This window comes from Anopheles bellator, chromosome 1, assembly GCF_943735745.2.
Source record: "Anopheles bellator chromosome 1, idAnoBellAS_SP24_06.2, whole genome shotgun sequence".
NCBI lineage: Eukaryota > Metazoa > Arthropoda > Insecta > Diptera > Culicidae > Anopheles > Anopheles bellator.
Window position 1 is genome coordinate 10,057,069 of NC_071285.1, and position 25,815 is coordinate 10,082,883.

At 53.6% G+C, this 25,815-nt stretch overlaps 1 protein-coding gene across 1 annotated transcript in view; it reads left to right on the forward strand.

Moving 5' to 3' along the window:
* LOC131205661 (teneurin-m) overlaps positions 1–25,815 on the forward strand; it is a 126,841-nt gene that overhangs the window by 37,201 nt on the left and 63,825 nt on the right. Inside the window, exon 2 of the mRNA XM_058197861.1 lies at positions 6,946–7,125. Within this exon, the coding sequence (XP_058053844.1) occupies positions 6,946–7,125 (180 nt within the window). The remainder of the gene's footprint in view (positions 1–6,945; positions 7,126–25,815) is intronic.

A 25,815-nucleotide genomic window follows, 5' to 3' on the forward strand; every position in this document is an offset into this window, starting at 1 on the left:
TGTCCTCCGTGTGTCCTTGTGCGAATGCGGTGAATGGTGTCCTTTTTGCGGGCCGGGGCGACATATTAAGTCAAGTACAAAATAGCAGCCGCCGCCGCCGCCGTCGCCGCCCTCGTGGACGCCCGCCCCCACCCGAATAGGGATATCAAGGATCGTTTGTTTCGCCAACGAGCAGAACATTGAGTACGAGATTGCGAGCGGACGGAGCGGAGCGCGCGTGAGGTGAGAATGATGTGGATAGGACAACAATGTTGGCTGGCAGCGCAACATCGGGGTCTGGCCATGGCCACGGAGAAGGAGAGGGCCCGGTGGACGTCTTAATGTACACCCGGCCCTGCGCCGGCCCAGCCCAGCCCGGCGCTGGCGGCAAAAAGCCGAGGCGCACAAAACAGTTGCCGGTGTCTTCGCACGACAATGACATTGTCATGTAGCTTCTGACTTTTCTGCTTCCGCGTTCCCACGGCTCCCACGGCATTCCAGTCTCCGTCGGTTCTGGCGCCCACCGGTTTCGTGGATCCAACTACACACCTTCGAACCTGTGGAGCGTGGACTCCTCCGTGTCTTATGTCACCTTCTCGATTAGAGTTGGAGGTCCGCCTCGCTCACTCTCGCCCGCTCGTCGTGACGTAACGAGGTTTTGATGCCGCAAATGTAAAGCCAGAAACACCAGACACATGGACATGGATAATGAACACGGGGATTAATAGAAAATGTGTGTATCCTTCCATTATCCGTGGTGTCGAATCCGTGCTCTCTTGGATCCCGTAGGTGTCCGTTGCGTAAATCCGCGCCATTGGTTTGCCCTCGCTTCGAAAGGATGTTCTCTTCCAAGCAGTTGGTCGTAAAAAACCTCTGGCGAAAGTGACCGTTTTGGGGTCACTTTTTCGTGCGGGTGTTCCCCCCAGAACCATCGAAAAAAACGGACCGTGGCCACTATAAATCCTTTCAGATTTTTGCTTCGACTTGATGTTGCTACTGTGACTGCCATTACATCATCGGGTCGGTCGGTCGGTCGGCACCCATCGTAAAGCGGCCACCGATAAACCGGCCAACGACCGAAAGAAAGAGGACAAGCACACAGAGCGGTGGCCTAGTGCCTGCCATGACGCGGGCTATAAGTTTCGCGAATCCGCATCCACCAAAAACCCGACACTCTAGCAGCAGTTTGGCAAGCTATACTAGCATTGACCGAAAAGTTGACGTCGAGCGGGTCGAGATTTTGTCGCGGATCATTTAACAGCATCGTCGTCGTCGTCGTCACTGGCCAGCGCTCCGGTCGCGATATGACTCCGCTGGCAGCAAATTCCCGACACTAAATCGTGCATGAAATGGAAACAAACTCCTCCGCGAACACAAACTGGCCATAGGGAAAAAACAGGCGGCGTCTTGAATGACGCAGAAACTGAACTGAAAACTTGGACCCGCGCTGAGGAGGAAGGATAAAAATATCCATCATACAGAGGCTGCGCCCGTGTGGCGGGTGGTGCTGGCCCCACAGGACGTAATCCGACCGGCGTTTCGCATTTGCCAACTCGCAACACTTGCCAAGCTTCGGCTCCGGATCGATGTCCTGCCATCCGTCGATCGGGTGGCGCCAGGGTGATTATGCTTCCAGCGGTCGATGTGATGCTGCCAAAAGAAGCGAGAGAAGAGATTTCTTGATTTTCCAAACCGAGTTCCCTTCCCAATAGGCGAACGGAAAACCGGCGAGGCGATTAAAAACCATACCGCAAAAAACCGATCCACTGTCAGTTCTGTGTCTCGCGCTCTGTTGGACGGGGACCAACTGGCCCTCCGTAATGACGTGGTTAGCATATTGGGCTCGCTCCGGTCTCCGAGGATTAAATCAGATTGGAGCCCACTCTCTTCGGGGAGCTTCTCCGGTGGGGCAATATTTTAAAAAGTGCGCCCCAGAACCAAGCGAAGCCGACGAAAATTGTTTCTTTTCATTTCGATTCCATCGGCCGGGTCGTAAAACTTATCGGCCACTCCACGGCGTCGGCACGGCGTTGGCTCCCTGGCGGATCCATCTCCATATTGTCGCTTTATCGAGGGGCACTATAAAATGGCGCCGGGCTGTAACCCATTCTTGGGGCGTGGGACCTTTGGGAATAGGGGCGCGACATTTTATGGCACCACTTTGGTACTCGCGTGTGGTATTTATTGAGCGCGCCCCAAGCGCAACGACTTCGCGGAAGGCGCGGGAATATTGGGAAGTCGGTCGCGACTTCCGTCCGGGAGCCAGGGCAGGGGCGGGCCATAAACGTTGTTTGGCACAACCTGTGTCAAACACTTGAGGTGGCAACAGCAACGTGTGTTTGCGTGTTGACGGAAGCCCGACCGCGGCCGTCCGGGTGTCCTCTGCCCGGCGAAGGTCACATTGTCTCCGCGCGCCTCATATGCATAACCCCGGGTGGAGAGGTGAAATAAAACGCCCGAAGTCGCACCTCCGTTCGGCTCTGTTGGGGTCCTTTCGCGCCGTGGCGGCGTTATTTATGTGTTTCTGTTTCCGTTCGCTCACTCTGCCTTCCTCGGTGACCTCTCTTCGGTTATGCCTATCGCATCGTGTTTGACGCGCGAAGCCCCGCCGTCGGAAGGAAGCCAACGGAAGCTTCCTGGGGACATCCGCGTAGATCGCTGCTTTGCAACGGGAAGACTCCCATTAACAATATCCGCACCGTAGCGGGCGCGCTACAATATGTTCCGGTGGTTAAATTTTACGGGTTAAGGGATTTAAAGGAAAAAGAAAAAAACGTTGGCTGATGGCCGATGGTTGCTCGGAACGGAAGTCAAATTGGGATTTAACTGATTGAGTTATTGCCCAGCTATTTTCCGTGTGGCTGTTTTTTTTTGTTGGTTCGGCTCCCAATGGCCACCAAAAACCGGACGTGATTTGTGACGATTCGCTCGTGCCGGCCGCAGTTCGCTGTCTGTCCGCGTCTATCGAATTCGCTTCGGCTTCGGATTTATGTGGCCCCGAACCCCCCGAATCAAGCGCGGCGATAAACCATTAAAAAGCATTCCTAATCATTTTACGACTGCGAATTCGAATACGCCTCAAGGGCGGAGGGCAAAATCTCAACGGGGAAACATCCGGAACAACATCCGGAATGTGTGCAGCTTTTTAACAACCATTACACAGGGTGACGATCGCAGGGTTTCGGCGGAGAAGGATTAATAAACGTCGCTTTATTGCCGGCCCAACACAAATGAGCTCCCATTCCGTCATTTTCGGCTACGTTTTGTAACGCTCTCTGTTCCGATTCGCAGATCACAAGAGATGCGATGTGTAGCAGGGCGATTTGGCTCATCTCCGAGTCCTTCCGAGGGACATTACTACACATTGGTGGAACACATTTTATTCCGGCACGATTTAGGCTGCTCCGCTAAGTGCTGCCGGCGGTGGCCGTAAAACGCTCGGCTCATAAACTGTGGCGCTCGCCCGAACCCACAGGCCCTCTGCTCTGGACACCCCTCTGGGCGGGGATGTCTGTGGGGCCGTGCGATTAAATCCGGGACGAGATGACGAACGTTGAGGCGAGAGTGGCCCATCGTTTCATGTTTATATTTTTGGTTGCGTTTTATCGTGGCTCGCAATTGGGCTCGTTTCAAACCGGAAGGTCATCGGATTTTTTTCGACTTCTTCTCGCTCGTCCCCGACAAGGACACACACCAAAGACATGAGAGTGATGCTCGGTGAGATGTGCAGCGAGAGAAAGCAGATACATTTTACTTTCCGATGAATATTCATAAACACATGGCCGGCCGATGACTGAGCGCAGGTTCCGTGTCCTGTGCCGTGCCCCGGACGCGAGGATAACACGGACCCGGGAACAGGCGAGACGGCGGGCGTCCTGGTCAGCATTTTTATCGCTTCTTATTAGCCGGCGCTCGGCCTCCGGGTGATGGCTTTATGGTGGCACTTCCTGGACCGGAGCCACGGGTCAGAAAGGGACTTTTTCAATTTACCTACACTTTTAAACTAATTTTATGGCCCGTCTGCTGGTGCGGCGCGGCCGAAAATATTGATCCTAACGACGCTTTTTACGATGCCAAATCCACGGCTGCCCCGTTTAGCAGCGCACGGTCCTTAGCGAAAGGGACATCCTTTTTTACGGGGACACCGGGCATCGGGTAGCCTTTCCTTGGCCCCGAGGCTCGCTGATGAACTGCGCCTTCAGCCGGTCGGCGGCGGCCTCCTCTTCACCAAACGAAACGAAGATGAGGAAAGATAAATGACCGGGCAAGCATTACGTATTTTATGGGCCGCAACATTCCTGTCCTCGGTCCCGGTGCTGTTCCTGGTCCTTCGAAGAGTTTCGGGCGTTTGTTTGCGTAGCCAGTCGGTTAATAAGTAATGGAGCTAAATCAAACAACAAATTTTCACTCAGCAAAAAACCTCGCAAAATATTCCTTTTTTTCGTGGCCATTCTTGACAAATGAGGCCTTTAAAGAGGATGCCATTTAATGCAACTTCTTCCCTCAATTTAAGGCCATTTCTTTCAAAACCATAATTCTTTTGATCTTTTCGAAATTCGGCTTCACTACTCATCAACCCACGGGTTGAATACTTTCAATTTCTAATGGCGGATGGCGTGCTCTTCGGTTGGAGACTCAAGACAAATAAAAAATCGCTCCCCTTCTCCTTCCTTCTCTCTCTCGCTCTCTCTGTCTTCCTCGCCGACCGTTTGGCACCTCTTAGGGCGCGTCCGGCACGTCCAGTTCCTTCTTCCGCCGGTACGACGTATATGGTTAATAAAATTTCCTTCAAATAATTTACCATAAATTATGCAAATATTGTCTCTCTTACTGGCGGGGGCCCCCTTTGGCGGGCTCTGGCAGGCCAGGGATTCCGAAGTGCCGATTTGCTGTGGTCGAGTGCCAAGTTAATTGGCGAGTAGTTTTTCCTCGGTTTTGTTTGTCGGCCGCCCGTTCGGCTTCTGCCGCGGCGTACCTCTGAGGGCTGATAACCCTTTTTTCGGGACCGGGAAGCCCTGAACCCTAAGCCGCCAAGCCTTTTCGCGTTTTCTTTTTCCTCCGTTCGGCTCGTAAATCAGAGTAGTTTTAATGGGGCACCCGTGGCAGTTCTCGCCTCCGTGCCCCACGTGCCCCGTGTGCCTAATTGACGTGCAGCTCCAGAACCCTCCCGGTTTTATGCTCCACCGCGCCATTTTGGGCAGGGATATTTTCTGGGTGAGGTGGTGGGATTTTATTTCTCACTTCCGGGGCCTGCGTTAAACTCCGGGGCGGAGAAGTAAGACTCTCGAAAACCAACGACCGCGCGCACTCTCTCTCTCTCGGGGCACAGGTTGTCAAATTATTTGTGTTCACCGCCACCACCATCATCATCATCATCATCATCGGGCGAGCGTTAAATTAGAGGCACGGTTACGCACGGCACGTGAGGCCCGCGGCCAGCCAGAAGTGCGATGAAGAGTAATTATTTAATTGATGTGCATTTGCCCCAAAAAGTAAATAAAAAAATATATTTCCCAGTCCCGGGGGCGCGGATGCAAGACGGATGCATAATTAATGAGGAGATGCACTTGGGGGCAAGCGACGCACCGGTTCGTTGTCGAGTTCCGCTCTTTCCATCACTTCAAAGCTCTCCGACAAGTATTAATGAACGTTTGTGTTGACAAACTCCTTCGACAGACGGCGTATGGCTAGGATCCTGGGTCGTTGGGCTTGCTGGGCGCAAAAAAGTCGGCAACTCAAATGTTGACAACTCGATTAGTTTCTGCCTTTGATGTCCGGTATTTTGGATAAACTCCGGTGCCTCGGGTGGTGCGTTGCCCTTTCCTGATACGGTAATTTTCGAATCCAGGTCCCCGACCGGCCGGCCGTCCGAAAAAAAACGGCCACCAGTCGGTCGGCTTGCAGGTCCCCGAAAAGGACATCAGACGCGGCGGGCCGGGGACCGCCCAGACACGTCAGACGCAAATTATAACAATCATTATAACGCTCACTCGCAGGACCGGCCCAATCCGGCCCGTCGGTTGTGGCTGCTGCTGGCTGCTTTATCGCATTATCAAACCTGACACACGCACTACAAAATGGCCTCTCTCGTGCAGGGGGGCGGGAGGCTCCTGGGCTCGTCGAAATGACGTCGTGACCCTTTCCGTCCCGGGAATTGCACACCACGGCGGGCTGTGGGCCCCAGCGTCCAGCTAGCATTGTGGGAAGATTGCCAGCTCAGCACTTCATAAATCACCTCCTTGATCGACGACCACCAGGACTCGTCCTCGGCGGTTCCAGGGCTTATGCCCGGACACGGCCAGCCGGTCGGAATCCAGCATCATCCTGCTTGATGATGAGGCCGACGATGAGAATGATAACACATGCGAGAGAGATATAGGGATTGTCGGGATGCTCACTTCACCTGCCGACTACACCGCCGTTCGTACACCAATTATAACACACCCCGTTCGCGCACGGCCTCCCCTCGGGACCTCGGGAGTGAAGTGGATACAATTATGACACTGGAGCCTCACCCGGCCCGCATACCTTGCGGGCGTATCACGCGGAGTTAATCGATTCGCTTCGATCGCTTGCGGGGCAATCGCTCTCACTCGTCCTCGAAGATGCTCTCTCTCGTTCGCTCGCTGGCTGTGCGTGCGATGCGTCAAATTAACGTCACTTGGCTGCCAATTGCCACGCGCTTCGATTCGCTTCCCGAGCAGCAGCTCTGCACGTAACGCCGGGTCCCGCGACCCCGACGTTCGATGTTTGATCTGTCACCAGAGTGTGTCCTGGGGGGCGCGGCCGACATTATATTACGAGCTTATCACATGCCACGGTCCGGAGTCCTTGCATCCGGAGTTGACAGTTCCAAAATGGCGACCTCTCGCGGCAATAAACATATTCGAAATAAAGAAACAAATTAACGTGTCTGTAACGTGCGTAACTAACGGTTGTTTTCTTTCTCTGTCTCTCCCGGCGCAGGCTGTCTCCTGGACGGAGTTCCGCCTTCAGCTCCACCGGATGTACCACCGCGCAACCCAACCATGAATCGAATGAATGGACGCGTCACCGGCAATCCTTCCGAGCTGGGTGTAGACTTCGAACCGTCGTGTCTGGTCCGGACCCCGTCCGGCAACGTGTACATTCCGAGCGGAAATCTAGGTAAGTCCGGGGAGCGATCAAATTTCTTCACCACGCGGACAACGACGGTCACATCACACCTGTTTGACCGCGGGGCCGAGAGAGGGGCCGACGGGAGGTTTGTTGGCGCGGGGCACATAAATCAGGGTGATCCGAAGCAAAAGGGGCGAAGATTTAGTAAACAAGATTTTCCCGAACCCCGAACCCGAACCCTTGGTGAATTTTTAAACAACCCCACACACCGGGCGGTTCCAGGGATTCAGGTCCGGACCGGACCCCGACATCATCGGAGCCAAAGGGGGGCTGTGACGGGTTGATTCATCGACCCGCGTGGAGGATTCGCCTTCGGAGGAGGCGGCCCCGGAATAATTGAAACGTATCAAGTGATTCATACGTGCCACAATTGGATCGAACCGGTGAATTATTGAGTCGGCCCCGAGGCCCCCCCTGGTAAAGCGAAAACTAATTTGCTTTAGGCAGCGCAGAGACTCCGTAGGTTTTTCGGGGCGTAATTTACAGCACACCATCTCGGCGTAACGAAGTTAAGCCTGCTGGTGTCTGAATGATTTCTCCAACGGAAGCTCCCTCCCGTCGGGAAGTTACGATCATACTTCAGGAAGCATCTCAGGATGTCTCAGGGCTACCGATGTGATTAACCCGTTAAGTTATCGCCAGTAAACGGTGCTGCTTGTAAGAACTGCATACAAACCCCCCGATAAACGTGCCTTTGGGCACCAGGACTCCGATCTGCGATGGAATGGAAATCGAACCGGAGCCGATTCCCAGGGCCCTGCACTCGCAACTCAATCGTAACCAGAATGCCGATTCCCTTACCGAGACCGGAACCGCCGAACCACCGGTAGTTAAACGGGTCGCTTCATATCGCATGCTTCACACGCATGCCACGGAAACTATCCTGTGCCGTGCGAGGGCAAAGAATAGAGAAGCGGAACGGACCGAGAATGGAACTACGCCAGTCAACAAATTGCCATTCTTCAGACCCACTTAAACGCGCCGTGGGTTCCAGGGAGCGGGCGCTGTCGTAAACAAGCCATCCCGCGGTCCGCCGCCACCGCCGCCCATTGTAGGCTTCTTCCTTGTGAACCTGGCATTGCACACACGGTTTTGTGTAAACCGGCACCGGCATCTCTGCACGTCCGTTTAGGGCTCTCCTCAAGGAGCCCGACGGTGACAGTCCCTTTTCCTTTTTTGCTTCTTGGACTCTCTATTCTTCGGCGGGTCCTGTGGCGCAGGAGACGCAGGAAGACTCTGCCAAGACTCTCGTGGTTGTCGTGGCCGTGTGTAGTGGTTTGTTTCTAACAACTGTCCCTCCCCCGTCGACGATGGCCCTTCCTCTGGCCCCCAGAAGACGCAGGCAAAGAATAAGACGAAACACACCGTCAATAAAGAGGACGTCCTCCGGGCGGGCTTCTTCATTTCTTCGGGTTCTGTGTGTAACGCGCAAGGAGCGCAAGGCGCAGTGCAGCACGTGTGGGCGCAGTGGCCATCATTATCCAACCGGGTGAGGTTGGAGGAGTCGCGCTCCCTGTTTGGTACACACTCGCCAATAACCTGCTGGCGGCGTCCGGAAAACGACAGCAGCGCAGCGCAGCGGTTGTGTTCAACTGTCAAGTCTCCATTGGAAGGTGGTCTGCTAACGGCACAGCACCGAGTGCGTTTAGGGAAGGAGCCGCTTTTGCATACCCAGTTCTTCGTTTCCTTTTTCTGGAAGCAGAAGGCAAGTTCTGACGGGTAATGGACCATCACCCGACGGCACCGACTAAGGGAGTCCCGGTCCGGGAGTATCGATCGGGCGCTGCCTGCCGGGTCAGAGGTTTTCAAAGGCGTTTCGAACCGAGAGTTTGTCACGGCATGGCGGAGCCCTGTCACAACCTGGCCGCAGCCAGGAGCAGTATTTATGAAACACCAGTCCAAAGTAATTCCTTGCCCTGTGAAGGTATGCGGGACTAAGCGAGCCGGGGCCGGGATTCTGCCCGATCCGATCCATCCATCCGTCCGGATCGGTGCATTCGGTCGGAAAACTCGGTACTCTGGGCACCCCCTCCCGGAACTGGACAACAGCTGGACAGCGCTGGAAGGTGGCGGTCCCGGTCGTCGTCCGACCTAAAGCTTCGGTGACGTGTTGAGAATTTGCAGGCGTTGTAACAACTCGAGAAGCCGAATGCGAGTTCGCATCCCGAAGCACGAGGTCTGCATAAATTGGCCAGGGATGGGGTGGCGAGGGTTGCGGTGAACAGGCCGCTCCTTTCGCCGCTCCACCCACCGAGAGGCAACCAACTGGCAGCAACAGCAACAGCAGCAGCAAGAACGTTCATTAATGCAATTAGATATATTTTATGTAAAGCAGACACCTCTCCTGGAAGGGCCTAGCCGCGTCCTGTGGGACTATTGAATAGCATCGCAGCGACAACGGCCACGGACGGGCGCCGCCCCCGGAATACTCCTGCTTCGATCTCCGTTCGGTTCCCGATCGATATCTCTTGCGTTGGCATTTTAGTTTTCCCTCCAAGTTGTCGGGCCAAGGGCCACCGGCCGAAGGGTTTATAATCCGCCGCATTCATTCACCGAACGCAGATTGACCCCTCCGCCAATCCCCCCTCGCCGGAGGGGGGGTCGTACTTGGAGCTCGGCTGGGCGGTCGATGTTTATCTCGTCTATTGATTAAATAATTGTAAATTTTGCGGTTCCTCGAACGTGCCATTGTGGGCCTTTGCCTACAAGACCCCGCTCATTAATGGGCCCCGAGGCTTCTAGTGTGTGCTGCTCCTCCGGGCACAGTATGCGACAGCTTAACATGAACCAGGACAACAAGCAAGCACCGGTGTGCATTCCGTTGCACGTCTCGCCCGTCTTTTAGCGCCAACAGAGAGCTGCAGTGCATCGGTTATCGCTGTAAACACACCCGAGTGTGCCTTCCGATTATTTGTTTGTTTACTCTAGTGACTCCCGGGTGTGTCCCGTCGGTTCCAGCGACGGCTTCTAGGGAGTCGCAAAAAAACCGTCCCGAGCGTTACGAAAGTTACGAAAACATAAATTTCCGACACTCCAGTTTTACAGACACATACGGTACATCTGTCTCTCTAGCGTCTAGCGTTGTTGTTTTAAATTGAGAAAATATGTGCAGAACACTTGCACCCTGGAAATTTGTCCGAGCCCCACCCACGGACGGAGATGAAGCTGGCGTAGAGCGTCCAGGAGTCGAGAAGTTTGCATCCATCGCCGACGCTCGCGGTCGAGGCACGCGGCCGTTCGTTAGTCTGTGCACTCGTGGGGAAAAAGCAAATTGCCTTCATGAATTGGTTTGGTTGTTTCAAGAAAGATTCCATTTCTCTACGTCCCTAGAGCGAGAGAGTGGGACCATCATAGCCCAGCCAGCGTGGTGTTGTAGGTCATCCGGTATCGTGCTGTGCGCGGACCTCTGGCGAACCCTGCGTGAAGCAACACTCTACTCACTTCACGCGCCACGGGACTTGCTGCGGGTCCGAGAGAAGTCAAGTGATGTTTTTCTGTTTAATGTGCGCCCTGTCTCTCTCGCTCTCTCGTCCCGACTTCCGGTGGTCCGTTTTCGCCCTTCGAGAGATTGATTCTCAACGGCCCAACCAACCAACCAACCAACCATTTCGTTGTTGAGGGGCTTTTTTTGGTATTATTTTTACTCCGCCACCAAAGTCTGGTCCGCGTGCCCGTTAAGCAAACACTAATTGATAAATGGATCCGCGCACAGAGCGCATGGTCCACGCAACCAGCTAGCCCCGGGCCCTCCTCTCGGTTGGTGGTCGTTGCCGGCCCACGGCTCGAGTGCATAGAGTGGCTTCCCGGGGCAAGCATTTAAAATTCGTCCCACCCTGGGACTGGGACTAGCAAGGGATGTAGTTTTAACAAACGAACTGTCCGAAATTGGACCGGCGAAATCACTGCGCTTTGCCTAGCGCGCTCTGATATCAGAGACACGACCCGGTCCAAAGTTCCATACTTTTCAAGATCAATTCAGTAAAATTGGATTACTCCGCCAGCGGCGGCGCAGACGTAAGTGATTTAGATTTTATTTCGCCGGCTCAGCTCTCAGAGCCCCACCCCCGGTCAGCCGAAGTGCGACGGATGGAGTGTCCTGCGGAGCAACTTTTCTCCGGACGGCTCTCTGGACCTTAATTATGGACAAGCTTTTTCCAAATTCACCAACAAACCCGGGGTTGCGACGGGTTCGAACGGCCGCTAACGGGATCGATAGATATTGGCCGTCCATAGGCCGTGTCCGGCCGGACCTCAGGATATCGATGATTGCTAAATTTTGCAGCCTCAGAGCACCGATTCACACACGGCCGAATGCGAAGTGCGAATGGTGCGCTCCCGGGGAACGTCCGGATAACTTTGTTGATCCGGTGAATTCCCTTCCAACCGGGGGCCGATTGAATCCTGTGAACCGATACCGGTGTTCGGAGTAGAGTGTAGTGCAAATATGGCCCAGGCGGCCAGGGAAAGCTTATAAAAACACACACGCCTGGCGGACGCATCGAGACGGGAATCCTTCAATCAGGCAACCCTCCCCCTGGAGGCGTATAATTTATGTAGGTCTCGGTGTATGAGTTGGGAGCCGATTAATTATTAATGTTATCTAAACTAAACGATCTGCTTAACTCGCTCGAGCTGGGCCTTCCTTGAACCCGATTGACTTCCGGTTCACGCCGGATCTGCCCTCCGGCACACTGCCCTTGCGGACTGCCGGACTGAAAAGTATCGGAGCAACTGTAGCAACTCCATCTGTTCTCTAACCTCAGCCTACCGGAAGGCACGGCCTAGGACCCCCACTCCAGAATGATGATGATGACCGACCCCCTCATCGGCGAAGGAGAAGCCTGCGTTCCCTGGCCTGCATTATGCATCGTCTCTCGGCAGCACCGGGAGACCAATAACCGAGTGGCCGAGTGGCGGCGCAACGGTACGAAGTTTAATTTACTCCGATAATTGGCTCTTTGGGGTTTTCGGACCGCTGCACGACACGCACGCCCGTCCGTCCGAGCCATGTGGAGATTGACCGAGGAGATTAAAAAGTAAAACAGTAGCACAACCGACTGTCAAATGGGTCTGCCTCCGTTAATGGGTTGTTAGTGGTCACCAGCAGCAGCAGCAGCACCAGTAAGTGACCATTCGGGAAGCTGAGCTGGCTGAGTGCAGAGCAAAAAACAAGGCATCAATCCCGGGAATAAAACCTCCCACAAAACACCCTTTAATCCGGCGGCGGTGGACAGGACGGTTTGACAGGCGAATCCTGACGGCCGATCCTGCGGACAGATCGGTCACCACCGGCGCGCCCTCTAGGTCAACCGCAGAATGTAAATTAACGATATTGCATTCACATGTCCATCAAATTATCGGAACAATTACTGTCACGCTCCCGCTCCGGCTCTCTCGCTCTCGCTCTCGCTCTCGCTCTCGCTCTCGCTCTCTAGTCGCCACGTGCAGGGGCCCCTCGTTCCCGCTGCGTCGTGCAGTATGCATCAATTAGATTAAATTAAATTAAAGACTTGAAGTGGCGCTCGATTCGCGAATGCGCCTGCCCGGAGAGGGAACCTATCACAACAACACTCGTTCCCAGCCTCGACGACCTGGTCGGGCCTGGTCGGGCCTGGTCGGGAAAGCAATTTGCGTTAATTTATAGTCCGTGGCCGGGGAGCTCCAGCCCCAGCATCCCCAGCGGACAGAAAGACGTCCTCCGCATCCGAGAACCATAACGGTACAGCGTCCCGTTGCGTTACAGTAATTTTCCAAATCTCCCTCCCAAGTCCGGCTTGGAGCAGATCCCACAAGAAAAAAAGTGGATATGTCCTGGCCAGCGTGTATGACGACGTTTGGTGCCGAGTGTTTTTTGAACGCCCTGTAACAACCGGGGGGGGCAATTAGATGATTACTGTTGGTCAGACGAACGAAACGGTCACGGTATGATGAAAGGATCGTGCTTCGGGGTCCTGCCTGCCTGACTGGTGTCTCCAATTTGAGTTCCCACCTTGGCGTGGCTTCGGGAGTTTAATTTTGTGTCCGCTCGGGGATAATCTTGTACCTAAATGGCGGCAAGTTATCGGAACCGGTGTCACGGTGTGAACAGGGGTTCCTCGGGGCGAGAGTGGCAAGAAGCTCCCCGCCGTTGTCGTCGACGAAAAACGGAAACCAAATCCTTGATCCGTATTTTATCTGTGCCCCTCGATGCTCCTCCGGCTGCAAGGTGGTGAAAGCTTTGAAGTCTCAATTCCCGGAAGAAGCCCCGTTTCGGAGTTTGGAACGTTTTCGAATGGCAGGCCCCAAAAATAGACAGGCCGCGGCAGGAGGCTCTTTGATGAACCTCAACCCCTGGTCGTCGGCCAGAGAACTGCATTAGCAGGAAAGCCACGGTGCTGTGACTCTTTCATGTGGGCTCTGTGTATGTTTTTCACCTGACCCCCCGAGAGATCCTGTCGTTGGCAGACAGAGGAGGGTGTCCCTGATTAATGCGTAGCCATAGCGTCATACGGTACGGTCGGTGTAAACTGTGACGCCTGTGACACGATCAAAGCACAGATCCCGGGATGCGTTACGTCGTCGTCGTCGCCGACGTGAAATTCGATTATCGTTCAGTGCGCAGAGGTGCGCTTTTCGTAGTTGTGTGGTGCGCCCTCTGGAGTGTGAAAACGAAACCAACCGACGGTGTGCCCTACATATCACACGCCTCGATGGAGGCCTCTGGGGTGGTCGCAGGAAGAGGAACAGCAGGGGAGTAACAGCGTGCGCCTCGGTGCATGTCGACATGCACCATGGCCAGCAGTCAGTCAGTCAGCCAGTCAGTCAGTCAAGCAGTCAGTCATATGCACACACGTGTGTGTTGTGCACTTCGGTGCCGTACCTGGCCACTAGTGGGTCATTATTGGCGTTAGCGAGAGCGAAAGGACGAAGGCCGCTCCGTTCCTCAGGACTTACTACTTCTTCAACAAATTTCTGCCAACCTTTGGCTGAGTGAATAAACTTTGTTACACCTTCCACGCGACACGAGGGGGGCGAGAGCCAAGGCTCATGGGGTGCCCTAACCGGGCAATCCTGGGAACGATCCGCTATGCTGCCTTTTCACTGCTCCTCTCCCACTGCTCCCAATCCTGGGTCCACAGCCTTGACTGACACTTTTTGCCGGGATTTTCCGAGCCAGGATCTGCGTTCGCCAAACACGCGGTCGTTCGCTAAACACGTCGCGTTCACGCGATTCAGGAGGTGTTCCTTGGTGTTCCGTCCGTCCGTACAGCAAGCAGCAACAGAGAAAAAAGTGGTCCGCCGCGACTCACTTGACTCTGAAGGCCGGCCTCAGAGTGCGTGGTGGGTCGGGCGCGGTGTAACTCGATGCGTCGCGTTCGCGCCACTCCTGGCTCCGGAAAGGTGTACACACTGAGGGACGGCCCACGCCGAAAAGGATCCCGCTTGGTGGCAACCGGCGCGGGTTTTTGTGAACATTGTGTCAGTTATGGTGTTGCAGCGCGCGACGGTGTAAAGGTCCTTTCGGGGTTTTACGTCGTCGTCGTTCGCCGAGTTTTTGCGAGTCCTTTGATCTAGTGACACGCGTAACGCGCTCGGCAGGTGACGGCGGCGCATGGCCCCGTTACAAAGTGACAGCCCGCGACGCGGGAGGCGGCCTTCTCATGTTACGTCGCCCGCCACACACAGCTGGAACAGCTGGATACGTTCCCAGCGGCGCGTTTATTGGAGAGCAAAAATAATTGGAATTATCTGTTTTCCGAATCCCAGGTCCAGGGATAAATGGATTTCCAGCGCCGGGGACGACATTTCGATCGATCCGATGGGCGGCGGCCTTTGCGCGTTGCCAGATGAACCACCTTGGGGATGAAGAGTTCCAGATCCAGCGCCCTGATTGGTCCAGATTTCCCCACGTGCCCAACATGTGTGGTGCGAAGATCCCGGGTTTTTAATTAATCGATCCGACAAATACTGGGTTGTTGAATATGTTTCAAACTTCGATCAAAAGAACACAATGTTAGGGTTTGAAATATACTTGTATATTCAATATGGTTTCCCCGATACATCACAACCATTCTATTTAGGTCTTTGGAGTTTTAGGATTTTTTTTTAAATTCAGGTTTGGAAGCAGATGGAAGTCTCTAGGGGTCAAATCTGGTGAATATGATGGATGCTCCAACAATTTGAACTTTAATTCATGGATTGATGCTTATGCATTTTAATTAAACATATTAAAATTAAACTCAAAACAATTCGTAGAAAACAGTTTTTCGAGAAACAAATTAAAATGCATTCCGCATAAGCGGAGCTCTCTGCCTGGTATCTTATTAACACTTATAGAACAGCCTGGTATCTAGGTAGGTTGCGTGTTCCAACTTCGGCCCGTACGACCTTGAACGTCTTGAGTACCGCTTCGAGGAACAGCATCATGTTTATGTTTCAACCAGAGCACTGAAGCATCGGCGTGTAAACAGTCCTGCCGACCTACCGACGGTTCCGTGAATTCCCAATTTAGAATGCAGATTTAGGATGTGGCTAGCGCTTCCCCGTCAGAGGGCGCCAGCAGGGCGTTCTCGTTTAGCAGCTCGTTTGAAAATGAAAATGGTGCCAAATTCATGCAACCCGCTCTCGTTCGCTCGCCCGCCATCATCGGACAGTAATCCGATCCGGCGGAATGTAGGTCGCGCTGACGCATCCAGTTTGGTGCGGGTTTTTGAATCCGTGCGACAGGACACCCTAAGGGGGGGTTATCGGGGGACCACAAAAACCGTTCGCAACGCGCTCGGGCGCTTTAAAATGGTCACCGAAAAGCACGCACAGTTTGAGCACAGAGAGAGAGAGAGAGGCCGCGCGAAATAAGCTGCGGATTTAATCGCTATCGTTATGCAAATAGGATTTCGTGCCTCAACATTATGCGTCACAGCCCCCCGGGCTGGGGTGATCCGGGAGCCTTTTTTAGCCGGCACCCAGTGGTCGGACTGGGAATTCGCGCGTTACATGCTAATTATTTGCCCCTGGACGAAGCTGCGCATAGGGTTTCTCTATGCCCACCACGCGCTAGAGAGTTGCTAATGCCGAGGCACCGAGAGCGAGGTCAGATCAATTTAGTGTCCGACCGAACGCCGCGACCTCAGCGATGCCGTGGTGGCGATAACATTCTAGGAAGCTCTCACGCCAAGTGGAGCACACTCTCCTGCGTGTCATCGTGTGTGATTTGAAGTTTCTCAAGTTCTTCCCGGACGACCCGGCACCGGAGTTGAGGCGCGAGAAAACTGTGGATAATTGGGCCGGGCATCACCGACCTGGAGCAAGGCAAGGCTATCCACCCAACGCCGTGGTGACCGAAAATTTATGCCACTCACGTCATCGGCATTTTTTCCACCACCAGCACCTACCGGATCCCTGACCAGACACGGTCCGGACCACCATCCCGGAGTGTCCATGAATTTCGAGTTGATTTTTTCCTTCCACATCCACGGCGTGATCAGCGGGCGTCGTCGGTCGTCCTGTTTGGTTGATGAGAATTTAGGAAGGTGGACTGACCACAACACACACCCCGAACTACTAGACCAAGAGTTCCCGGTGGTCGAGTTTATGTTTCTGGGATCTTTTCCCGTTTCCCGTGGCCGTTTTTATCTCCTTCCCTCGGTCAGGTTCCGGCGGTGGTCCTCGTCGTCGTCTTCTAATGCCTTGGTGTGCCTTACCGAGATTTATGTGACGAGAGTGTAACGAGCGGCGGCGGCCAAGCATAGAGGTGTAACATAATGAAGGAAGACAAAAGAAAAAAGGGAAACAACCTTAACACGTGAACGTAACACTCGCCACTTGCCTCTAACGTCCCGGGAAACGTTTGGGGTCCGACCGAGCACCTATATGATGCTGTCTTCATTAATTACACCGCCCTCTCGTGCACCGCGACCCGCGTTGGTCGTGAGCTTTTTTATGTTTCGCCTGTCACCGACCGCCATTTGATGGACAACCTTCCATTCGGACCGGCCGCGGGGGCTGGGACCTAAACACTTTGCATTTTAATAGAGTTCCCCGCGAGAGAAGGCAGGAGCGTTTAATTTTCGTGCGATGACAGGCAGGTTGGTGGAACAGTTTTCTGCCTTTTTGCACACAAACACGGACACCTTCGGAACAACATGGCCCGTGGGTCGTGACATGCCATTTTTTCTACATCGTTTCGAAAATTTGGCTGAAAGTCGGCACCTCGGACAGTCGATCACAAATCTTCCCGAACACAGGGAACTGTGTGTCCGGGGTTCTAGGACGAGGTCTTTCGTGTTCGCGTGCTACAGGACGCGAGCCTGAGGCCGTGAGGTCCCTCGAAAAGCTCGAATAATGAGCCGCCTTCTTATGCACCAAAAACCGGAACACGAAAAGAAAGCCTCGAAACCAACCGAACTGTGTTGGCCATTAATTAAAAAATTAAATTTGACTCTCCGTTGGGACGGAGAATTCGGAAAGAAAGGTGCCAAAACGGAGCGGCCCCAAAGAAGCCTCTGTCAAATGAAGTGCAAAACACCACGAGCGCCCCCAAGAAAAGAAAACTTCCTAATGACGGACCTGACTGTCTCTCTCTCTCTCTCTCTCTCTCTCTCTGTGTCGCTTCTGCCACGTGACAGTTTTATGGATGTCCCGATCATTTCTCAGCCCCAGCGCAATCGTCCTTTTTCTTCCGTCCAACCCACAAAGGAGAGTCCAAATCAGAGAAAGCGAGTGTCGTGTGTCCATAATCACCAAAACTTTCGTGGCCAAAAAGGGCCTTACACAACCAAAAAAAAAGCGCAACAAAAAACCTTCGGCAAGATGGAGCCACGCGAATCGCGTGTCACCAAGCGGGGGGGCGATCGTGGGGAGTAAAATGGACGAAGAAGATAAGCAATTAAATGGCCATTTGTTTATGACTTTGGCCTCGAACGGCGTGGTCGGTTCTCTTGCGCCGCAAGTCACCGTGTTCGGGGAGTGTACGAAGGCGTGTACAAAACATATTCCACACACACCCGGCGGCCACTTGATGGGTTACAGTTGATTAATGAGGTTATGTTGAGCTCGATGCTCGAGCTCCGCGCTGGACTCTAAACTTTTCACTTAGAACCGCTTCATAACCTCCATAACAATATCTGTCGCTTGTTTCAGTCGGCTAGGTGCTCCTTTCGAAAACTCGACCCGCAAAACGGATTCACACTCTTCCCCCAGAGAGAGTCCCCACAGTTGTTGAGGTCAACTTTGTGCCAACTTTGTGGACCTTCTCGGCGAGCAACCCAGACCCCCGGTTTCATCAAGTGCATTCCCCACCGCGGCGCAAGAAAGCGACAGAGAGAGAGAGCAATTAAGATTGCAGATTAATTTTAAGCGTTTTTCGAAGAATTCCTTTCGGGGCGAGAGGTGCACACGGCACACGGCTAAAAACGGCGGGCAAATAAAACCTTCCAAACTGTCAAGTGCTCTGGTGTTGGCCGGAACAGCCAGCCAGCCAGGCTGCTGCTGAGTGTGGTCGCGAACAGTTTGATATATGATGGTTCCTTGAGTGTGCTGGTGCTCGTTGTTTTGACGTTGATGGTAGTAACGCTTTTAAGGTTATGTAACGTTCCGAGAGTTGGTTGGAGCGCGTTTCATTTTTCTCCCTTCTGGCTCCCAGGGTCCGTCGGGTCCGTCCTTCGCTCGGTGGAGCTTCTTCCCAAGACAGTCGCCGTCATTCGTCTTGCGTTGTTCGTTTGAATAACAAAGTGAGATTTTTACGAGATTTTCACCCGGCAGCCTCCTCCCCCTGCCTGGACCTGACAGATTGCCGCTGGGTCCGAGACTGAGCGATGGCGCTGGCGATTTTTCGTGTCGTGGACAGCATACACTCCAAACCATCATTAACAACAACTCGTTGGCCGCCCGCCGCCTTTTAAAACGGGCGTGGCGTGATGGCGTCTTCCGCCCGCCCGATGCCCGACCATCGGGACATTTCTCATCGTTTAGTTTTAGGGATTTTTTTGTGGTGTTTACGGCGGGGCGCGTTATCTTGGCGCAAGCATCGATGATGATCCCAGGCGCGGCGTGGTCCACGCGGCAACAACTCAATTAGGAGTCGGTGCCACAAACGACCGTGCTTTAAACGTTCCGAATGTTGTGACCCCGTCAGAACTCGGTTTGTTTGTGGGTCCGAAATGACATTAAGCACAACGACGACGGCCCCAATTGTGGATGCACGAACACTGATAGTGGGTACACGTCACTTAGCATCACTAATTTGCTGTTCATTTATTTTATCTCGCTGCAGGTAAGCACCATCCCGAAATTCCCGGTACATTAAGCCCATCCAGTGGCCGGCACATCACGTCACGGTTTTTCACCCGAAAACCGTGTCGCGCACCGCAACAGGAAGCAGTGAGTGGGCCAAAAATAGGGGGCAAAAACAGTCGCCCTAACCCATCAGTCAAACATTTTGATTGCGGCTGTCAACCAACGCGCCCGGTAGATCTGGCCGGGTCGGAGAGTTGAAAGAGTCCGCCTTGGGTCGGCTCTCGAGGACGGTAGGACATTTCGTCGCGGTTTGGCAAATGGCGGCGCGGTCGGCGGCGCAGCGCTAGAGTTAATTCAATAAAACACCATTTCGGTCAGTGTCCAGCGCACTGTGGCCTGCGGACTACCAACACCACCAGCATGGCCGTCGGGAGCCATGATTCGATAATGGGCTACAAACTCGATTACAACTCATCTGCCGTGTCTGTCTGTGTGTGTCCCGGCAGACCCAGATCTGGTCAGGCGCTGCAGTGGCCTCGGTGAGGTCGTGTCTAGCCATTCAGCTAAGCCTAGCGGAGGTATTAAAGGCACTGGTTGGCACTGGTTCTCGGCTGGAACTGCCGTGCTGGAGATTCGGTTACAGGACACCGCAGAACCACTGACTTTGAGCGCATTTGATACATTTTATTCCGTACCACTGCAGTCAGGCCGTTTGAAGTTCGCCCCCGTTCGGAATGCCTCCAACAAATAGCTCGCCAACACCTCAAGTCCTGGAATGGTGCAAAGGCGCCTCCGTCAATCCGGGACCACTGCTACGGTTTCACGGCCCGCTGCGAGGTCAGGTTGCATAACAATGCACCGTTTCCGCATTCGGTCGGTGAAGGGTGTGCGTCGAAGACGGGCTCCGTTCTAGGAAGAATCGGAGCGTCCTCCGAACGAGGCTTACGTCAACGTCAGCGCGCCAAGTGGCACACCTCACCCGCCGAGTGGTATTGATTCGAGTGCTCGCCGGCGGGAATCCTATTGGCACCATTCCAATGGCACCTTGGCCACCCCCCCTGGACTTTGTAACCTCATGGGAATCGGAAGCCGGCTCTCAGCGGGCGTGAAGCGGGTGTAAATTATTCGCACGTTTCCCCGGCGCAAATCCCGACGCTCGTTTTGCTCTGCTGCAGCGTAATCTTGCACCCGGACGGGAAAGAAAGGGCTTAGCGAGGAACGATCCCTTTCGGGAAAACCGATTTCCAGTGAGTGGTCAATGGCCGGGAAGCGTATTAAATTTAACTTGCGACCAGCGTGTTGGCTTTCTTGGCCGATTTGCTTACGGGCGATTGGGCTAACGGCTAAGATTGAGACACGTCTTCCGCTGTGATCCTTGATGGTTCGTCATATTTTTGGGTGTTTTTTTTTCTCCGGGAAGGCTTCGGTTTGGAGGGGGGCTAAATGTGGGCGCCTCGATTCCCCGGAAAACCGGACCCCGGTGTTCCGGCTTCCGGTTCTGGGCCGTCGAACATGCGCTGGTCCAGAACCCCACCCGGACGAGACGTGTGTGTTCTCCCCGGTCTACGCATGATTTGCTGCCGGCTGGTCCGGCAAGATTACCACCTACCCGACGGACCCGGCCCCGGATAAAATTGCTGCCGAAGGGGATTTTCATCATATTTTTCCCGGAAAAAAGGATCACTCCGTGTGCGCGGGCACGACGAACATCGGGAAACTCTCGTGGGCGTGGGCAGCCCACATTTACCCAGCAAATTGTCAGTAACAGACCGGCGGGTGGTTTAGGCGGGCCTTTAGCATCCTGGCCGATTTTGTATCTGATTTATTTGCAAACATCCTTTAACGTCCTTTCAACTCTTCGCCTGCCTACCCAATTGCCCGCCCGGGACCGATTCCGGTACTTGAGCGCGTGATGAATGCCCATAGCCACTGTGAGTGCCACTGAAGCGTTGAAAAGCGGACGAATGCATATTTCTTAATTATGACACCGTCCGTCCGGAAATGCGCGTGCCATGGCGACCGTGACAAGCAGTCGATTCTTTGCCCAATTTGTGCTGAATTCCAACGGCCCAATCCCCGGATCCATTGTCCATGGGGCCATACAATGAAGATCTGCCACAAAACCCACCATGCCATTTCGGGCCAGCTAAACGGTCACCTCTCTTAAGCCTTTGCCATGACGCCAAGCCCGGGTGTCCAACGGCAACCGGGAGACATGCGAATGCCCTTTCAGTGCTCACGGAAAGTGAAGTCAACCGGTAAGCCCAGAGTTCTGCGAACGACCGCACCAGATAGTGGAAGGGCCGTAATTGGGCCGATTGGCACGAGGGTCAGGACGAAGATTCCATTCACGATTACTCCCGGCCGGACCCCGAAGCACCAGCTGATAAGAAGAATTTCGCCTTTCGTTTACGGTCAACTAGCGACGCCAGACATCGGATCTTCCCCGGCCAAAATGGGCCCCCCGATTCTCGGTACCGGCAGGGCGCTTACCTGTCCGCGGTCGGCTAAGATCCTGTTTTTCGCCGACTGCTATATTTACTCCAGTGTGTCCGGTCGGACTATCGCCCGGGGAGGGCGCTCCGAAGATGCTAGAGATTCTGTCATCTTCAGCAGCCCAAAGTCGCCCCAAGACGCTTTGCCGGTTGTGGATTTGTGGTGCTAAATATGGTCCTAGTGATAGGGACTTATTTTTTCTCTTCGTGGGGCTTCGGATGCTGGTTCGCCCCAGGGACGGGATTAGAAGCCCAGCGAGTGGTCAGTGGAGCGCACACTTTCGCCAGTCCACATTGCGCAATGCCCGTGGACAGGAAATGAAACGAATCCCGGGAAACGAATCCCAATTCTGCGCGCCCACCTTGCTCGGCAATGGACCTAATGGAACCTAATTGTGGATGTTGCCCGCCGATAAGGATAGAAGCCTGATGCAAAGGCGAATGATGTTGGTCAACATTGGGAAGTCTTCTTCGCTTTCAGCCATCGCGTTAAAAGGATGATTAAAGAAAGCATATTTCACTCGCACGGCGCCGTCAATGGCACGGGACTTTAATGCGTGGCTCAATGGACTCTAATCACGGGTTCACAATCACGGATTTTCTCTCCCCAACTACGACGAGGGCGAGGTTGCAATTACGTAAATTGAACGAAGCTTGAATTGTGAAGCTGGCCGGTGTTGGTCGTTTTGAAGTCGCTTTAAGTACGGACCAACATTAGATTATCCTCCGAAAAAAATGGCGACCCACATCTCCGTGCTCCGTGCTGTTATCATTTGGCGGCCCGCTCTGTGTATTTCCCTAGAAAGCGTTTATGTACAACATTGCCATTTGGATAATTATTAAACGGAGATGGACATAGACGACAAAACCTACAAGCTACATGATGATGGTCACACTGGACATCTGGTCTCTTGGGCAATCGGACACAACACCCGGCCAGCCTGGTCTGGGCTGACCTTTGTCGGGTTTTTTGGGCCACCAGCAGCGGGGGGCCACGAAAAGTAAAAACAAAACTTGTCTTACATCGCCACGTTAATTACCCAACTCTCTCTCTCTCTCTCGCTCGTTCTGTGGGCCGAAACATCTGGCTGACTGATCGGAGGACCGAATCTCGGTCTCCTCGGACAGCCATGACCTTCGGACAGCGAGATGATTAGGGCTCCCCTCCCGACCGTCGTCTTCCTTCGAGAGTGGCTTCGAGGAAATCAACAACATCCGAGACCGAGCGCGATGTGTTCGCCCACGGACCACCCCTTATCAGGCGGACGTTTCTTCAACTTCCGCTCATTAACGCCGCCTGTTGGGCCGGCCGCCGTTGAACGTTTAATTAATAATCACATCGTGGAATGTGTCACAGCCATGGCCATTTTGTGCTGTGTGGCGAAAATTGAATTTTGGGACCAACAAAAAAAAAGTGCGATACTTCTTGCATCGGCGGACGCCTGTGGGAGATTAAGATTCTTTTCCATTTCGGAAGACTTGAAACGGGCGAGCGCGGAAATCGAATTACCATCGCGGCCCTTCCTTGAGGATGGGTTGGCCGAACGAAAAGCGAAGGCCAACCGGACCGAGACAATAAAAGTCAACTAATTTAGCGCGTTCCTTCATCCCTCGCGGAATGTCACTTGGTGGTTCCAAGAATCGTTAACGACCGAGTCGGCCGAAAACGGCCCCCCGAAAAAAAAACCCCGGCTGTGTGTGAATCAATGTGTCGCAATCACTGGCACTGTTTCCGGTTCCGGTTCTCGAGGTCAGCCTTTTCCCCTTGGTGGTGGATCTTCTTCGCGCGCCGGTTACTCATTCCGTCACGGATTGTCAGCTGCTCGCCGAGTTTCTTCAACTCTTTCCAACCGACCCGGGGGGTGCTCCCTGTTCCGGGGACATGAATTATGATGGAAGCGCTGATCCCACCGAAAATCCATTTCACAATTCGCCAACGACCCACCATCCACCATTTTCCACCGAATTCGAAGAGACTCTCCAGCCGAACATCATCACCATTAGTCATTCGTCGTCGTCGGCGTCGTCATATTCGAGTGAAAAAGACGGACGATAATTTGTCATCCCGTTTTTCGACACATAGTCCCCGGGGTTTTGCTTCATTTTCCACCGCGGGTTTGCGGGTTCACTCTCATACGCAGCCGATTTCGACATTCCATTTTCCTCCCCGGGGCGTGAGTGGAAAATGTGTCAGCGAGCATTGGAAATAATTTTTCAATTAAATTACATGTGCATATCTCGGGGCGGGCGAGTCACTTCTCGTAAATGGACACACCAACACTGCCGCATCCACCGAACTTGTCACTGGAAATATTATTTATGGTGCATCGGGTAAAAACACGCGTCGCGTTTTCGACATGCGCGAAAGAGTTAATATTAATTATAAGCTAATTTTGTGCCGCCACTTGATAAATGGGAACTGTCGCATCCGAGCGGCGCAGCGCAGGGAAAAGACGCAAAAGGCGCGCACGGGGGTTTGAAATTGATCACCATTTCACCCGGACGCGGGTTGATGGGAAGAAAAACACGAGTTTTCCGTCGCCAAACGGTGTGTTACTCTCACTCTTCTCTCGAAGCAGCGTGTGAACGACGCTGGGCCACTTTAGGACGAGTGAAGTCACTTATCCTACGCGCTGGATGGTGTTGTCCGCGAACGGGCTTAGGTTCCAAAATATTAACATTTCATCATCAGCGCTTCATCGCGCGGCCTACGCAAACAGTCGGCCGGATCCCGGGCATATCCATCCAGAGGAGCACCGTAGTGGCGAGACGACTGCGAAATGACTGATCGACTTTGGCGTGTCGGCAGTGGAAAAGTTTCCATTTCCACACGCATCCGGTGGAGGCCCGCGTATGTACGAACCGGGACCTCTTCGACTTTTGGGGAATCGCTTAATTTTTGTGTTCCTTAAAATATGGCGTTTTAATCAGGGCACGCCACGCCAAGAAGTGTCGAATAAACAATTTGTTTAGCCGGGCCTCTCTCTCGGTGTAAGAAAAATCGACCTTTAATTGTTCGGTTTCGGTTTAACCCACACTACATACGTTGTTGGGAAAAGTTGCCAAAAAACAAGCCCAGCCTGATTAATATTAAATTATTCGTTCAATTAGTCAACCCTGTGAAAGTCTTGCCAGTAAGCCGTTGGGACCGCTCTAATTTCTCGACTTCGAAGGCCTTCGAGTGCCTTTCACGGTGTCTGGTGTTTTCTGCAACTCATCACGTGGCGCCAGCGTTAACTCTCGCCCACCACCACCGATTAACCGTCGGGAAATTCACCTTTCCGGCGTCTGGTATCTTTCGCCTTCGCGGAATCGATGAAACGCGTCGGCTGGGTTTGCTCGCGTAATTTTCACATTTCACAAGAAAATTCGATTTTTCCGGCACCTTCACGGTGGGCCAAAATCAATCATTCAGTCGAAAGACGAAACTCTTGCCGATGGAAAATCCAATATTCTCCGGCGCGGTGGCCACCAGCACGCCACCAGGGATTATTAATTAACGATAACTTTTACGCCCACCTCGTGTGTGTCTGTGGTGTCCACGACCTATTCGAAATCACACCCGAGGCCCGGTGGCCGCTTTTGATTAAAGCCGGCAGTTTTCCTTCGACCGGCTTTCGAGTGGGCGCCCCACCGGGACCACAGGTGAGATCGCCACGAGAAGCTCGTAACGAAATTCGCTTCACGTTCGAGAGAGAAGGAGGAACGCTCAGTTCGCGCCTCCGTTGTGACATTTATCAATATTCATGTCACACTGCGTACGCGCGCGCGGCACGATAAAAGTGACGCCCAAACGTGACGCCGGAAAAACGGGCCCCCTCCGGCAACGGCCCACTTGGCATTTTCTTTGAACTTTGATCGTGTTCGGGTGGGTTCGTTTCTTTCCGCCGGTTCTCTCCCAACGAGGAGGAACCTTTCTTCACGCGTGTCACGTCAACGAGGTGATTAAATGAAACCAAAGGACCGGATC